We start from the raw sequence: 17,742 nt of genomic DNA, 5'->3' as shown, positions 1-17,742 counted from the left end.
ATCTGCATGTTCATTTAGTTTTCCTAATTTGAGAAGTATCTATCAGTGAGTAGAATCAGTTTGTATTCATCAGTAATCATGGTAGGAGATCTCGCTCTCGAGAGCGAGATCTGGCCACCATGAAAAACTGAGATCTCGACCATCTCGGTCAAGATATGCCATTTTTTGGGCGTCAACTCGGTAGCCCATCTCGGTGGGTTTTAGGGTCCCAGTTGGGCTAAAACTTGGTATTTAGCCTATTTAAGGCCTTTTTGAACACAATAGTGGCCTTGGATTTGTGAGAAAACAGCCCTAAGTATGATTTCTAAGTCTACCCATTGTGTGAAACCGAAATGTTGTAGGATTAGAGAATGCAAGGTTATGTAACATGTAATATAAGACCATTAATGATGTAGGATTAGAAAATGCAAGGTTATATAACATGTAATATAAAACCATTAAGGCATATAAATGAAAATAAAGTGTATCAAATACATCAAATAACTTAAATGTCATCAAGATAACATTCATATGAGCATTACAATCTTGACTTTCGAGAATAGAATGATAAAAGTATACAACCGTTAGAAGTTCTATATAAGTCATTAACGCATAAGTTCATAAGACAAGTAGAGGATGATTGAGCTTCCTTTGATGTTGTAGATGTGCTAAGAGTAGTTGCAAGTGAAACTTTGGCTGAAATCCGCAAAAAAATGGCAAAAATTGAGAGTTCCAACGAGATATGGCGAGATATAGCGAGATATGGCGAGATCTCGAGCAAGATATCCCATTTCGCAGATCTCGCCCTTGATCTCGTCTCGATTTATGAAAAAACCGAGATATCTCAGCGAGATCTCCCACCATGTCAGTAATACTCATTCAGGGATTGCTCAATGAAATCTACTGCTACTACAATATTGTTCTGATGTTATGCCGTTCTAAGCTCATAGTCTTCAGGTGGGAATTCTTATATGATTGTTAGTAGTATGGGGTTATTGGGGATTCCTTGAGGGTTCTATCACATTATCTAAAGCTGTAGAGCCATATAGAAGATATTATTTCACTCAACAACCCAGTTTCATTGTTGAATGTGAAAGTCCCTGAAAATGTTCAATTTAGCAGTTAAAGAGTCTAGAATTAGTCCCCATGAGACTACAGAACCCTTCCAGCCACTATAAAGGAACTGCCTGTAATCATTCTTTGAGCAAGTTCAATGAAAGAATTTCTTGTGTCGCTAGTGACAATCCCAGCACTTTAAGGTATTCCACAATATTGGATCAGACTTCGAACCAAGACCTGTACACTACAGGAGGTTGACTCCTCCCATTCTCATACAATTCATATCCTTACCTACATACAATTCTCACAGTACCATCCAAGCACCAGGCCACCACCCCCCCCCCCCCCAAAAAAAAATACTAGTCTTCCACCAATAATAGTGATTTCTGGGCTAAGCTAAACCGTATTTTATTTCCCAAGCACTGATTTTTGAGTTATCAAACCAGTAAAGTCTGTAATTCTTTTGAATTTGTTTTTGGTTTAACCTTCATGTCCATGACAGTGCACCAAAACTGAAGGCAGAAGAGTTACTTCCATATATATAATTATTAAATGTAGCAACTATGATTAAATGGTTGCAACTTGCTCCTGGTCCTGGAAAAGCATACCATACTGAGAGCTTCTACGTGAATCCCTAATCGACTGACCATGCCGCCATCCCATCTTCAGCAGCAGCTTTATACCTAAACCAGAAAGACAGATAGGCAGACAGGTAGACAGTGAGAGGAGAGAGATGTCACATAGTGACTACAGGATTTGAAGACTATATTGATAAGTTAACGACAACAAACCAATAGAATTTGCAGCTGGCAAAACCATTTCATCTGGAACAGGTCCAGGAATAGCTGATGGCCTGCAATACATGGAAGACAAGAAAAAACCACAAACCAAGGTTGATAGCCATGAAAACTAACTCAAACTCCAGTCATGCTCCAGGATATATGTAACATGGAAATTTTCAAAGTTTCAGATTTCACCCCTATTTTGACATCTTGCCAAAATTGAAAAATTTTTGGTGAAAATTTAGTACATCTCGGTAAATTTCGATATCATTTCAATTTCTTCTGGAAAATTAAAACACTTTTCGGGGGAAATTCACTGATATCTTGAACCATGCATCATATTAGGGTACTGGGTTGAAAGGACCTTCTCTGTTGTTCCTTCTCGGCTTGTTTACGAGCAAGTTCAGCAGCTGTAAATCCAAATGTATCATACTGCAAAGATGCTCCTAAGGAATGACCTTGCATTTCCTAACATTCAACAAAAACGCATGATGGGGTTACAATCTTTTAGTACAAACATGAGCAGCCAAAACAAGAACTTTCAACCACAATTTCTCAACCAGTAATGGCAGCCATAAAGAAAAGCAGAATTCTAGGGAAGAGATTCTTTTCCACAAAAACATACACCACACCACCAAATTTGCAGTAACAATTTCTAGCTTTTCTTTACATCTCAATGACTTCCCATGACAAAACAACATTTCCAAAATATTCAGGTTTTTCAAAGTGACAGGCTATTTCCATCAAAACCAAAATATTGAAGCTAGCAACCATCAAGCAGAAGATCAATTAAATGGCACAAATAAAAGTTCCAGGTGTCTCTTCTTAACAGAGCCAAACTTGAGACAACTTCCCAATGCCTTGTACCAGTAATTTTACTTTCCTACTCTGAAGAGGTCTGGTGTGAAAGTGTGATGTTTTCCCCATGAAGCCAACAGACATCATCCTTGGGAGACCCTGGTTTTACGACAACAATGTCACCATCACTAGCAGGGAGAACAAGTGTATGTTTGAACACAAAGGCCAGAAGATTGTCTTTCTACCACTCAACCTTCCAGAGGAGGTCAAGAAGAAGCAGGCCCTTAGGACAAACCAAAAGACTGCAAGCCAACATCAGGAACTGCTAGTGGTCCCACCTGAGGAAACAAACAGGAAAGGCCGTTGAAGACTTCAAAGGCAGCAAGTTAGGGAGCTCTACAGATTCATCCGTAATGAATGCTTTCAAGAAGAGGGGAGCTGATGTAACCAGAGGGACCACCTTCCAGAGAAGCCCCAAGAGCATAGAGAAAAGAAGGAACAGCAGCCCAAAACCATGCAGCCCTATAGGAAGGCCGAACCATATGGGGGCAATTTGGTCAATTTACTACCCCCTTTTGAGTACCTATTGGTCTGGTTAGATTAGGCATAATTTTAGTAGTCCAAATCTACTTTTACTTTGTTTTTGAGTCGTTGTTTGGAGCCCCAGTCCAAGTAGGAGAGTTAATTTGGAATCCCGTTTCAAATTAGAGTCTTCCTTAAGTTAAGAGTCTCTTTTAATTCTACAATTATACTCATTTAGGAGTCCTTACTACAGAATCCTTTCTTTAATTAGTGTCCCAGTCAAGTCTAAGTGTGAGTTTGATTTCAAATAGAATTATTTGTTTGTTGAGTCCTATTATGCAAAGGTTATAAAGAGCAAGGCAGGCGCGCCCGGCGGCGCGCCCCCCGCGCCCGGCCCCCCGGCGCTCATTTAGGCGTCGCTCTTACTTTTTTACAGAACTCCGCTTTTTTCTTCATTTTTAAAAAAAAGAAACCAAACCCCAAGCCAAAAAAAAAAAAAAATATTATTAGTGTCCGATTGTAAAGTATCTAGTGTTTGAACCTATATGCTATGTATAATGACGCTGCATGTGATCAAATGTTTGATTTACAAATAAAACAAACAGAATTGAAAGGATTTGTTTGTTGACTCACGCCCCCCCCCCCCCCCCCCCCCCCCCCCCCCCCCCCCCCCCCCCCCCCCCCCCCCCCCCCCCCCCCCCCCCCCCCCCCCCCCGGGGGAACGTCTCTCTTCCTTTTTCTTGCGACTTTTTATTTAGGACCTATTATGTGTGGTTTGTTGTATGTTGGATGACTTGAGGTAATCTGATATTAGTTTTTTTATTATATAAGATATGATAGATTTAGAGTGAATGAGATGTACACTAAAAATTTCACTAAAACTCACGCGGGGGGGGCGGCGCCGGCGCGGGGGCGGGGGGGGATATGTACACTAGCCAACTTGATGATTAATACAATTTATTATTGAAGGATATTGAGAAGCGTTGAAGAGTTTCCTGAGAGGAAAGTCTGCAGCACTTGAGTTCTACAATTTCTGCAAGTTTTATTAATCAGCCCTCAACAACAGCAAGTACTAAGCCCCCACCCCAGCCCTACCTTCCCTTCCTTCTCCCACTCACAACCTCCTATCCCCAAAACCTAATTTCTTCTTATCCCAGCCCCTACCCTCCCTATCGCAAGCCCTGCCCCCTTCCCCACTCCCTGTGGCACCCTTCCTTACCCCTTCCAACCCTATTCCCTATTTTCCTTCCATTCCCCAGCTCCCCTCTCTTCTTCTTTTTCTCCTCCTTTTCCCCCTGCAGCAGCATAAGAACCCATAGTTTTCTAAATCTCAGAATTTTTCCCCAAGTCCAAACCTGATCTCACTTACCCATTACTTAAAGCATAACCCCTTTAGGAACCAAATTTCCTTTCCCCTTCCTGCCTTCAACCCCCTTAACTCAGCCCTATCCATGCATCCTAAACCCTAGCAAGCCCTAATTTTCCCTTTTCTCTTAAAACCATAGGAACCCTAATCGTAGATTCGTACTTTCAATTATATTTTACAAACCCTCATCCAACCCCATTCTACTTTAGGATCATCTTCCCCTCCCTCTACCCTATCGACCTCAACCCTAACCCTGGCTTCCCCCTTAGAAACCCTAGAAATGATCAACTTTAATTAGTTAAACCTTATCACTGTGGAATTGAATCTAAACAGTAAAACCGCAAAATTCAGGTTTAATTCTACCAAAACCTAACCCTAAACCTACTGGCTGAACCCTAACCTCTTCCCTATTAACCCTAAATTCCCCTAGATCTCCAGAAACTATGGCTGCAGGATTTAGAAGTCAAGTCAATCCAACCGCAGGGTGTAATTCACCTAATCAGTTGCTGTCCACCTCTGAATAGCCTAACTACAGAATGTTTAAAACCGTAATTTGCAGCTGATTTACTTAAATTGATCCTGAAGTATGGCCCTCTATTTGGGGTTATATCACATGGGGAAGATAAAATTAATGCAAAGTATGGTTGAGAGAGAGGTGATCAAGGTTGTCAACAAAAAGGGGTTTGTATTGAACCTACTAAGGAAGAAGTGGTGGGAAGCTTACTCAGGCCTGGCATCACTAGATTGGGCCCAAACTCATCGGAGGAATGGTTTGCATGAAGAAAATCAAGTTCCCTTGGTGGCAGGGACACAGAGGCAACCATTTCATCTGAGGAGTTTTTGAGCCACCTAAGCACAATAATGAAAGTTTCCAGTGATCCATCTCCTGAGAATGGTGGACTCCACTTTCAAAACTACCATGCCACATTCATATGTAATTGTGGGCATGATGAAGGAACCAGTCTATAATACCATGCCACATGACAACAGGAACTTCCGAAGATTATCAAGGACCTCTGTGAACTTCACTTTTTACATCTATTGCATAAAGCTGGTGATTATTCCTTTTTATATTACTTGTTCAGGGATTCCATTTAAGTCATCATCATCCTCCTCAAATTTAGGTGTGTTTCTCATTCACATTACTACATTTTTGTTCTTCCTGTCACAAATGAACCTAAGCCCCAAAAAAAAAATATCTAACCACAATTGACAAAGAGGGTGAAACCTTGGTAAAATGGGAAGGATGCTCCAAGTGGTCATTGGTTCAAGTCAACAACCTCTTTGTGAAAACACAGTAAGGCTGCATACAGTATCAACCTCCCCTTACCCTGCAGTAGCAGGAGCCTCTCGCACTACATACCCCAGTTAATTACTAAACTCTGACAATTTCCATACGTGAATTTTTAGCTTACTCTCAGACCCCAAGTATAAATATACCTACAAAATTGGGTTGAATTTGAAAAGCCAAGAAGCAAGTAGTTGCCCTATGGAGCCAACTGATGTACAGCATAATAAAGCATGCAACAATGAGGTGAGTTTTGTAGTTCTTTAGGAATATGATAGGTAATTACTCCAAACAGATCCCTGACATTAACAACTTTCCAAATGGTTAGATTAGAAGGTTCAAATGAGGATGACTTGTGATGAAGTGGATGAGGGACAAAGGTTAGCAGCTGATGGATCAATGTAAGGGCAGGCCTAAGCCACATGACAGGCTCACACCCAGATAGCCACTCAAATGGGTGCTGATTTGTATTCTACATGGCCTCAGAGAGTAATATACACTCACAAACACCCAACTGTTCAACCCCACAACTGGCAGAGATGATGAGGACGAACCTGACTAGTCCACTTTCTCAGGTGGTCAGCCTCCCATATCATCAGCCATCTACTCATGGACGTGATGACAAAAATGATGATGGTGATGATAGTGTGATGAAGCAGTCATAGATATGCACGACTTTAGCATGGTCAGGTAGTCAGGTAGAAAAGGTGCACGAGCTAGAACCAATTGATTTAGGGTTACCTCGTTTGAGCATACCAAATACAAAGAGGACGATGGCACATGTCCATCCTCCACACACGCGAGGCTCCTATTATCAATTTCAACTAGACGAGTAGCCTAATGGTAAAGAGATCAATAGCTTGTCTAGTACTCGTTGGAGCATGACCATGATGGACAGCAGAAGAGGTGTTGCTGTTACCCATTCTTTACTGAAGAGAGCAGTTGGTTGTAGTTCAATGCATATGGCCCTTTTACTGCACATCTTCATCTGATCCCAGTTTTGAGTATGACACCCACTCAAAGATCAATATTGCATCATCTTTTATGCACAGTTTCTCCCCTTATGCAGCCAATGCTATCAAGTCGTAGTGGACCAGAGCATTGTTCTTCACATTATGGCGAAATCCACAAAGAAACAGTGAAGGACTAAGCAAATTCTTCACTCGCTACTATAGCATGGCATGCAGTTATTATGTAGATGAAGAAAAATGCATCAGTCCATAAGATAATGAACGAACTCAATCCAGCATCTCTGTCCCCATATTTTTAATAATATCAACTTTCCCAAGCTGTAAGCTTATTCTTCATTTTCATAAGTTGCTCCCCAGTACACCCAAGATAAGCACTAGCGAGAGAATCCACCTCCCGTTGGACTCTCAAAGAAAGCCAGCCTATATAACTCCTCCTCTCCTATTAGTGATAGACCTCTTAGAGAAATTGACCTTTAGGATTAATTGCCTAAATATGAGTTGCATGCATGAAGCTCCAAACAACACGGAGTCACCTATGAACTGAATAAATGATATGGGGTTCCCTAGGTTTAAGTATTGAAAAATCTTCAACTAGCCCACCCACTCACCCCCGGGGCTTCACCCAATGAACTTATTAACAGTTCCCTGCTACAAACTCTCAAAATCTCAAAGAAATACTTGGAGAGCCATTGTAAGCTTCCATCAAGTCATTCATTCATATCTCCTACTTCTCATGCTGATGCATACTCGCGACCAAATTGGGCATCTTCCCTTCACAGTAAGTCTAGCGTAAAGTAATATATGTATTGGGCCTTTGGTCCTGTAGAATTAATTTGCGATTGGCCAATTTATTAAGCCTCTAAAATATGGGTACAAAGTAGAAATTTAGATTTATTTCATTAGTTTAATCAGAACCATATTGAGTCTATTTTCTTTTATTTTTTTCGCATAGGCTAATTTAATAAGCCTAAGATATATATGGGTCAAAAGTAGGAAATCAAGAATTATTTCATTAGGTTGGGAAGAGTCCCTTTTTTGGGTATATTTTTCTAGTTAGTCTTAGGTTACTAATAGGTTAAGGATTTGTTAGCCTTTCCTCTTTTAGTATAGCAATCAATTATGAGTCTGTCATATAAGGTTGTAAGCAGACCAAGTAATAAATAAGAATTTGATTAATAAAGTTGCTTCGCAAGCTGCTTCCACCTTCTTCCTCCATTTTGACGAGCTCAATTTAGTGTATCATCTAAACTCCCGTGGAATTGGTGTGAACCAACTAACTCCTTGTGGTGGGTAACTACCCAGGAGGTTCAAATTAAAGCTCCCTTCGACTAGTTTGAAGATGTTGCTCAAGCTCTCTCAAATAGAAGATTCAAACTTTCATAGCTACCTAACTGAGCTACTGCTCAACAAACCCTAAACTACAGTAAGTTTGGTCTATCCCATCCATACCTTTTCTTCTCTAAGTCATGTAAACTAACAAAACCTAATATCCCATCCATCTCACAAATTTCTGGACAAACTATCCAGTGTTTATCTAAGAACATCCTAACAATTTCCTGGCATTATACGCAAAGCATCTCCGCAGTCTTCCCAAGAGAACCCAAACCAAGAACATACCATCTCTGCACAAAAGAACCCACATCAAGAAGTGGGAATTGTCAAAACCTTCACAGAGCTATCCAACCATATCAACCCTAATTCTGACCAAAACCCATTTTTGACCCATTCAAACCTGCCTGTTCATTAAAGATCCCAGTCAACTGGTTCCTAGTTGATCTGCTATCAATCTAGGACTACATCACATGCATTGGAGAAAATCTCAATTGGCATGATTATAAACCTTATACAGTCAAACTTATAGATTATATTCCAGACATCATACTTGTCGTCCATGATTTGCCTTGAGTCAATGAGTTGATTAGCAAAAGGAACACTATCCACCAAACGTCATTCAATATAAACAACTTCAGACAAAGAGGTGCTTTTTCTAAAGACCACCTCTACCAGTAAAAAATAAGCCAAGACCATTGAAAATTTTCTGAAGGTGCTGGCCATCAAACTTATTGACCGAATACTTTAATTTCTGTCATGCTTTTTCTTCAGAACCAAATAACATGGCAACATGACATCGCCTTTTCAATCAAGACAAGTGTCTTGAAAAAAATCCTTTAAAGATATTCATTGCATTTGACTACCACATCATAGCTTTGTTTACGAGACTAAGTAAAATACAATTCTCGCCCTTAGATGTGTAACCTTTGAAAGCAGAGATAGTTTCCTTCACTTTTGTCAAATAAACCGGAAATATAATAAGAACAGAAAAGTTTAAATATTAAAACTTACAAATACACAGATTCTGAAACAAATCAGATTGGAAGGCAGAAACTAATCCTACAGCTAGGATGTTTACTGAAATACCATTACTTTGAACATAAAAGTAAAGAGTTAACATCGAAATGTGACACACAGGAGAGAGAGAGAGAGAGAGAGAGAGAGAGATTCATAAATAAAATAGAATAAGGAAAAAGAAACAGAAAACCTGTACTACAATCTTATCGCAATAAAGATGAAGCATAAAGAATATAATGATAGAACATACTGCTTTCTCATCCTCATCTAGGAAATTAAGTATGTTCTGCTGCTTCACTTCAGCTCTCTTTTTCCGTGATGATGTAAATGTCTGTGGAGTCCATCCTGCATTTAAGTTATCAGGTTAAATTAGTATGCCACAATAAGAAAATCCAAAAAGCCAATCAGCCAAGGGACCACTAGAGAACCACAGAAGTTAAATGTAATTAAAGTTATACCCTCCTTCGTGCCCACTGTATTGTAGTAACCAGCAGAAAAGCCTCCCGTAAAGGCTCCATGAAATCTTCTTCGTCCTTCCTCATCTGTCACCTAAAAGTTGCAAATTATCATATTCAAACAGTAGTGAAACAACGAATGAACAAATAACTAGATCAAATGAAGCCATGAACTTGAAATAAACTGGAGTTCTTTATTTCTTTCTCTTCCTTTTCCTTCCCCTTTTTTTTTTTAGGGGGGTTTGGGTGAGGGGAGGGAGAGTCTTTTGGTACGACTAGGCTATGCATAAGGTTTGAGATTATTGGGTTTTGAACAAATCTCAAATTCTGACAAAATCCAATTATTATTATGAAATTTTGATGAATGTCACATATAAACTGATCTTTTTTTTTCCAAAATCAAATTTCAGCAAAATCTGCTGAACTTTTAAGCACTACACTAGCCACACATAAATGCTGAAATCCCCCTTTTCTTAAACTAAATAACTACTCCAAAACAGAATCCCCCATATTAACTGTAGAGGAAACAAATTGATTAAAGAAATAGAAGAACATTGAGCAGGACTTTCGCATGTATTCTCCAATTTGTTCCAGGGGGGGGGGGAGATTAGCGACAGCTTGTTTATGTAAAACAACTGGTTCATTCTTTCTCAATTTTACCTGAAATAGCATGCAACTTCCAAGTTATGAATAACTAGGCAATAACCCCAGGCTGGATTCAGTCCTTCTTTCACTGGTAATGTAAGTGCAATAAATTTTTTAACCATGAGAATCCTAAAATTAAACGTATCAAGCCTCATTACAAATACTATATTGAGGCGGTCCTCAAGTGAGTTGTTAAATTTTTGTTCAACAAGCTGTCAGATGGGAATATTCCAATACATGGCAGAATATGAGTACATTCACAATCTGACTTCAAGAAGTCGCACCCAACATTAAAGTTCTACCTGTTAACATCACCCCATAGTGAGTTTTCTTACCATGGAGCCCAGAATATTCACAGATCAAACACCAAATTCAATTAGCAGGCAACAAACATAAGATGGGACTGACCGCAAGAATGACGACAACAGCAGCATAGGTAACAATAATTCATACACAAACAGTGAGAGAACTCGCATGAGTTAACCATCACGAACACAACTAACTTTGTTCAATTGAAAAGTAGATGAATAGTTCAAATTGTTGTACACTGAAGAGTCTAGTAATAACTACTGAATTGAAATTAAAATCTAATACCTCTTGCTTCCATGGAGGAAGAGTTCGCAATTGACCTGCTGCCTCAGCGACCGCTTTTTTCTTGCGGCTTGTGAATGCTTCTTCACGCTCGATCGGCGTTCCAACGAAAACAAAATCTTCTTCGTCGGAATCCATTATCGTAAGGTGAAATTAGTCCCTGAAACAAAACTAAGGGCAAAAGCATCAAATATCATTCATTTGTGTTTGTCAAACCCTAGAGAATCGATGCACAACGGGACAAAGCATGGAGTGATTCCAGAGCCCAAATGGGAAGAAGAACTAACTTTGCAGATTATGATTAACAATGAATTTGTACCTTCGAATTCCGTTACTGATTCCCCAGAAAAACGAAAGTATCGTCTGTAATGTCTATGGGATGCTGATGATTTTTGGAGATCTTTGTCAATTTTATTTTATCAAAAATCAGAAAAACAAGAAAAATGGTCAATCAATCGTGCGCTTAAGGAATGGTTTTTTTTTCTGCTGCAACAGAGATAACCAGGTTGCCGACTTCTTACCAGGGCTGCTGCATCACTATTTCGCTTTGGAAATTTTCCCGACGCCCCCATTTCTTTCTCATAATACATTGACATCCTATGAATGCAAAAATTTGATAAAAGCACCCTGTTGCTAATTACACAATAGTCCACCCCATTAGTAAATTTTCGTTGAGTCATTCTGTATAACTTTGTAATCCCAAAATATCCCTATTCACATATGAATTTACCCAGTTGTCATATTATAATAATAAACATTTGAAAGAAAAAAAATTCGGGAACACCATAGGAAATATTCATTGATAGCAATAATGCCTACATAGTGGAAAGGGGCAAATGAAAGGAGAGTGTTCCTCATAGTGTATTTTATATGGGCAAAATTGAATGTCATCCTTAATGACATAGGGACCATAAGAAGGGGCAAGTAGTTCAAGGCCACGGTGTATATTGTTTCAATGCACCCTATAACCTTTTTTTTTTTTTTTTTGGGATAAGCAACACTTCATTCCTTGGGTCTTACCGATCCTTGTGTTTTTGTGCATCATTGTATCTTTTCTTTTGTTTGTGTTCCTATCACAAAGTGGTTCTCACAACGTTGATCAATTAATCTGTAATCATACTATGATAATATTTCATTCTCATTTATGCGTGTAGTTTATCATTAGGAAAATCAATTCTTTGGCTCCCACGCCTCTTCAAGCAATCAAAATGCTCACCGGCAAAATAGTTCTATACAAAGAGTCTTAAGGAAGATCGACAACTTAATGGTATAGGTATATTTAAGTGTTTTAACAATAAAATTAATTATAAATGAATTTGGACTTGAATCGAGGATAATGTAGGATTTAAACTAAAACATGATTTCTATCAAGGATAGTTTGGGGTTTTAGAAAAAAATTTAAGAGTAAATGTTGAATTTAACAAAAAAAATTAACAGGAGAAGTGTTTGATACATTTAATAGGTAAGAGGAGAGGTAAATGATATTATACAACTAAGAGGGGGTCCAAGTGCTATTTAGTCAACTAAGAGGAGAGGTAAGTGATGTTTACCCTATGAAAAATTGGTAATAGCATCACGTTGCTTATTACAAAATAGTCTCAACCCATTAGGAGAGGATACTCAATAGGGACTTGATAGGCCAAATACTTAGCCTACATCATTGCAAGAGAGTGTTCATCATTAATCTATTTTACATTGGAAAATTTGACTATCATCCTTAACAAAAAAGGGGCCAAATGAAGCGATCAAGTAATCCTTGGTTCCAGTAGATACTGTTTCAATGCATCCCATAAACCTATTACTAGTATCGTTGGATGATTTCAGTCAGTGGAAACTCAAGGTGTAGTTCAAGTACCTAGTTCTTAGAGCTCTTGTTTGGAACAAAGCTACCGTTAGATGGATTTTGACAAACTATTGTGGGTCAATATGAAATTATGGGGGTGGTTATGGTTGTAGATGCAAGAAATGAGCATGGTGAAGAACTTTGTGCAGTTGTAGGGGCTACTTCGGAGGACAATATTATTAGTGGAATTGTTTGCGATTAAAAGAGAGCTACAGAGTTGTCAGTCATTCTTTAGTAAATATACAAGTTCGATTTGACTCGCTTGTTGCCATGCAATGTTGTGGGTTGGGAAAGTTTCGCATCCCTTGGTATATGAACAAGATGGTGCAGGGAATTCAACAGTTGTGCCTAATGTGTAGCCATTGTGTCTTTTATCACAATGTTTGTCAACTTAATGCAAGCACTAACTTCTTGGCAAGTCAGATGAGTGTTGTTAGTGAGATGGTGTACCAGAGATGATCTTCCTGAGGTCTCTCTTGAATTTTAGGGGATGATGCTTTTTTCATTTTATGAAACAAGCTACCTATTCCCAAAGAAAATGACAAGAATATAATTTGATATGTGGAAGGTTTATCTCAATGCCCCATATTACTATAATCTTTTGATAATATTTTAATTTTATTCTTGAACATGTTAAGGCACAGCGATGTGAAGAGATGGATATGGATGGAGAAGACATTTGATTTAGGTAATTATTTAATTAATTAATTGCTTAAAAGCTTGATATGTCAATAATTCAATAAACAATATATTAATATACATCTTCTAAAGCAACCTTGTGGAATTCAATAACTAATCCTTTCACCCTTTGAACTCATTAAATATTTTTTGTTGTTTCCTATTCATCCTCCTAGGTGTGGCCTATACGCTATTATTCTTCATTTATTGATCATCCTTTAGTCGTCTTCAGCTTTTCCCTTTTGCATAGATTCTCTGTCTTAAAAAGGTTGGGTGGTCACATGCATGTCTTGAACAATGAGTTTTTCAATGGGTTGGTTTGCATGAGGGCTGCAGCATATGGTTTTCTCCACTGTCGGTGTCACATCCCGCCCTAAATGCACCAAGGGATACCCTATCTGGATTACCCGGGGAGTGAATTACTGTCCCGCCGATCAAGTTTAGGAACGATCATAATCACTTAGCACAATAATATAATCAAAAGCAAGAACAATTCCTTATTTCCAAATAATTCAATAGTAAAAGTCTAGAAAAGATCTTAGAAGGTTTCACAATTAACATCAGAGTGCGGAAAGGATTTCATTAGTATAAACAATCAAGTGTGAAAAGGAGGGAGGCAACCCATCCTATAAAAATAGCGGAAGATGGTTCGACTAAAATTTAAAGATTACAACCGGTTCACCAAATAACAAGTGAAACAACTAAACTATAGTCCCGACAATTCAAATAAAAGGTTGAAAAGGGAATGAGGCGACATCCCATCCCTAACACACAATATAAAACTGAACTACTACAAAAAGTCCCGATCTCGGTCTACTCGTCTTTATTAACTGGTTCATCGCCACCAGTATGATACAAGTCTTCAACTCGGCCTCCAGAGGGTTGGATCGCCACAGATCCAACAAGTGGTAGTACTCGCAGAAAAGTCTAACAAAGTATGTTGCAAAAAGGAGTGAGTTCGAAAGAACTCAAGAAGGAAAGTTATTCCATAATAATATAAATCATATGATGCGCAAGCATAGCATGATGCAATATGATATGAGACATATGATGCAAATATGAATCGAACTCTAAGTATGCTTGGTCATCTAGGGTAGACATGCTTTAAGTCATAGCACCGTACTTCTCTGGGTCGTCAGTCACTCTCCCATTTCCATATCTTGGGAATGCCCGGGGAAGATCGGTAAAGTCATCAAAAAGCCGTGGTAAGGGGATCGGTCACCGCTCTCTCACATCACCATTTGGTCAAGTATCTTGGCGCATGTCACAAGAAAGCCTAGCCCAATGCAAGTCATCTACTCGGTCATATCAACTCGGATCCGGATACGTCCATTCCTCGCCCCCGGCGATCCTTTCCGGTATCCTTCACACTAGAGTCGGCGTAATCCCGGATTACGGACTCATCAACCCTATTGGTCATCCACATATAGTAAACGGGAAGCTCTCACGTCCTCTCACGGGTTGGTTACCGGTCTTGAGCGCCCGTGAGCCCAAGTCTATCCATATGCAACCCTACCAATAAATGGCCCCCACAATGAGATTTATGACCTCTCACGGATTGGTTACCGGTCTTGAGTGCCCACAAATCCCCATTGCTACCACGGGTCGTTCGGTCTCAATGCCCTTCCGATTCGGGTCTGATACGACAGGGACATCCTAGCCAAACAACTAGACAATCCTATGTATGTCATCCAATAACTAGGGAAAGAGTCGATAGGCACCTTCGGAGAACATCCCATACTATTCCCTCCGGTGTCCAAGGACAGAAGTGTCAATAGGACACTCCCCAATCCCAAGTTATACCTAGACAATCACATATTCAAGTTCATCACTTCTCATGCATCCAATACATCTTCATAATACAAGTTAAATCATGATATTGAAATGAATCATCATAGACATAAGTAAACAAGAATACTAATGTAACATGACAAGAGTATAAAGATTTCAATACTACTGTTCTAACACGTATATCGCAGTCTTATAACGATTAAAAGAAATCAAGAGATTCTATTCATAGATAAGAACATAAATCATAAGTTGATGATCTATATGTTTATGGAGATAACCATCCTTACCTTAGGTTGAGTTGATGATGAATTGAGAATACCAAGAAATAATCCAAAAGAAGTGTTAAGGCCCTAAACAAACATCAATAATAAGTTAGAGAAGGAATCGGGAAGATTGGATGTCAATTGGATCAAAATTGGCCAAGGTTGCTGTCAGCAACAACTTTGGTCGATGGTATCGACCAAAATGATCGACCAAAATTGTCTTCGAGACAGAATAGAGGATTTTGGGGATTTTGGTCCGAAATGGGTCTTCCGGGGTTCGGATCGATCTGAAACTTGGAGGGATGATTAATAACAATGTAAGAACACTACCTAGAAAGTATTATCACAATCCAATGGTCCAAATGAAAACCCCCAAATTGAGGTCCTATGTTCTAAAGACAAGAATCCTAGCATTTATGAGAAATTGATGTAATTGAAAGGGAAGCTAGAGAATTAGTTGGGGAATAGGTTAGGAACATGATTACAATCATTTGCAAGCCAGAGATTAGACTAATCATACTCCACATCTCAGTTTAGTATAAGAAATCAAGTTGTGAAGTAAGGAATCATAGTAATGTATATGTAAGGATCAAGATGCAAGTGAAGCATAGCAAGAATGAAGGAAAAGCAAGTATAAATGGGAAGAGACGTTCATGGCAAGGTGTTTGCAAGGTTGCAGCACCTTGGCCATGGTCTCAACAGTAAAAAGAAGAAGAGGAGTGGGTAGAATAGAGAGCAAGAGAGAGAATCATACCTTAGAAGATGGTAGTTGGAGAAGAGAGACAAGGATTCTTGTAGAATGTTATCACCCAAGCTAAGGAGGAGCCTAAGAGGAGCCTTCCCACATTCTCAGGTGTTGAAATGAGTGAAATATCGTTCTAGGTTCGAGGTTTCACTTAAATAGAAGAAGGAATATCCAAAAAGCATCTTTTTCACGATTCTGGGCAACTTTGGTCGATGGTCTTGGTCGATGGTATCGACCAAAATGATCGACCAAAACAGGTAACAGGTTTTAGCAGAAAATCCAGAAATAGTTCAGAAACTTCGAACAAGGATTCGGAGGGCTATACAAGGTCAAATTGAGTGAGGTTTTCTCCTACAAGTCAATCAAGAAGTCTAGTTTCCAGAAATACCTTTGGATCAAGCATGTGAGGTCATTAGGTCCACCAACTAAGCTCACCTTCTTCGATGCGCAAGCAGGATTTGCCAGACATAGTTCAGCAACTTCGGATAGGGATTTGGAGGGCTATATGGGGTCAAATGGAGTGGGGTTTTCTCCTACAAGTCCATTAAGAAGTCTAGTTTCATGAAATATAATTTTATTGAGCACAGGAGTTCATTTGGTATTTCAACTAATTCACCCCTCTTCGGTGCGCAGATTCAAAACTAACACTGACAATGCTCTCAAGTGAGGGGCATCATCGTCAATGTCCACGGGCTTGGGTTCCGACACCAAAACATCAACCAAAAGGGTCCACAAGTCTCATTTCCCCCACTTTGGGTTTTCGGACCTACAAACATAATAGGTCCCGGGCCGGGCCAAGGTAGGATAAGGCCAAACATTACAGATCTACCCTAAGGGAAATGTTTGACATGGCTTCCTAAGGTTTTCAAAGATAATAATATTGAAACTAAAGTCCAACTTTAAGGTCTAATATCAAACAAGTATTTCTTTATCCCAAAATAAAAAGGGTGTCCGGGCTAGGTTTGGGCTGGATGTTACAGTCGGGGTTTATATATTGCAGCTAGCTTCCTTTGTTGTTTTTCACTGGTTTGCTCACTTCCTTCCCTTCTTCTTTATAGTTTATTGTCCCCTTTGCCTTCTTGTGCTAGCATTGTGTGGATTTGAATTTTGGGATTGGGTGCTTTTTGTTTTTGGTTCTAGTATCCTTGTGAATACGATAGCCTCCACTACTCCTCTCGTATGGAAATCTCCTGCTAGCTATGGGAAGATATAACCCAAAGCTAGATTTTGTGAAAAGGGGAAGAGGGGATTGCAAATGATCTCAAAAAGACCTCCCTATGCAAGTGTGAAATCCTAGCTCCCACTCCTCTAGGCCATATGGCTTGCACTGAGCTTTTTCCTTCACTCCTTAATCAAGGTGGACGTGCTGCACTCAAAGGCTTTGCATTGGCTTCCCAAAGCCAAATAAAGAATGCTTTTGTTTGGTGCACTCAGTTTGTTGGTCAAGATTACATGCTCGAAACATTATTTGTTTTGCCATGGTACCTTCTTTGCGGGGTTTGACTAAGTTGAGCAAAGAGATAGAGTCTAAACACTCATGCCTTGGTGGTGTGGGGCTATTCTCTTACATCTAATGCCTTCAAACCTCAAATAATATCATGCAACATGTTCAATACA

The 17,742-nt window shown here is 39.3% G+C and overlaps 1 protein-coding gene across 3 annotated transcripts in view; it reads right to left on the bottom strand.

Annotated features, from left to right (window-relative positions):
• Positions 1 to 11,358, bottom strand: part of TGH (SWAP (Suppressor-of-White-APricot)/surp domain-containing protein) — a 58,478-nt gene extending 47,120 nt beyond the window's left edge. The window contains exons 1-7 of one of the 3 annotated variants that reach the window (XM_089157036.1): positions 11,093 to 11,358; positions 10,809 to 10,965; positions 9,573 to 9,663; positions 9,365 to 9,459; positions 2,185 to 2,288; positions 1,830 to 1,891; positions 1,647 to 1,721 (exon numbers count right to left, since the gene is read on the bottom strand). In XM_089157036.1, coding sequence (XP_089013162.1) covers positions 1,647 to 1,721; positions 1,830 to 1,891; positions 2,185 to 2,288; positions 9,365 to 9,459; positions 9,573 to 9,663; positions 10,809 to 10,943 — 562 coding nt within the window. In that variant the 5' untranslated portion in view covers positions 10,944 to 10,965; positions 11,093 to 11,358. Of the gene's footprint in view, positions 1 to 1,646; positions 1,722 to 1,829; positions 1,892 to 2,184; positions 2,289 to 9,364; positions 9,460 to 9,572; positions 9,664 to 10,808; positions 10,977 to 11,092 lie in introns of all 3 variants that reach the window. The other 2 variants (XM_089157035.1, XM_089157033.1) reach the window with 2 other exon arrangements.
• Between the last annotated feature and the right edge of the window lie 6,384 nt (positions 11,359 to 17,742).

This window comes from Hakea prostrata, chromosome 5 (genome assembly GCF_041222555.1).
Source record: "Hakea prostrata isolate BN-2017 chromosome 5, UWA_Hpros_2, whole genome shotgun sequence".
Lineage (NCBI taxonomy): Eukaryota > Viridiplantae > Streptophyta > Magnoliopsida > Proteales > Proteaceae > Hakea > Hakea prostrata.
The sequence above is the reverse complement of the archived record's forward strand: the minus strand, read 5'-3'. Positions and strand labels throughout refer to the sequence as shown.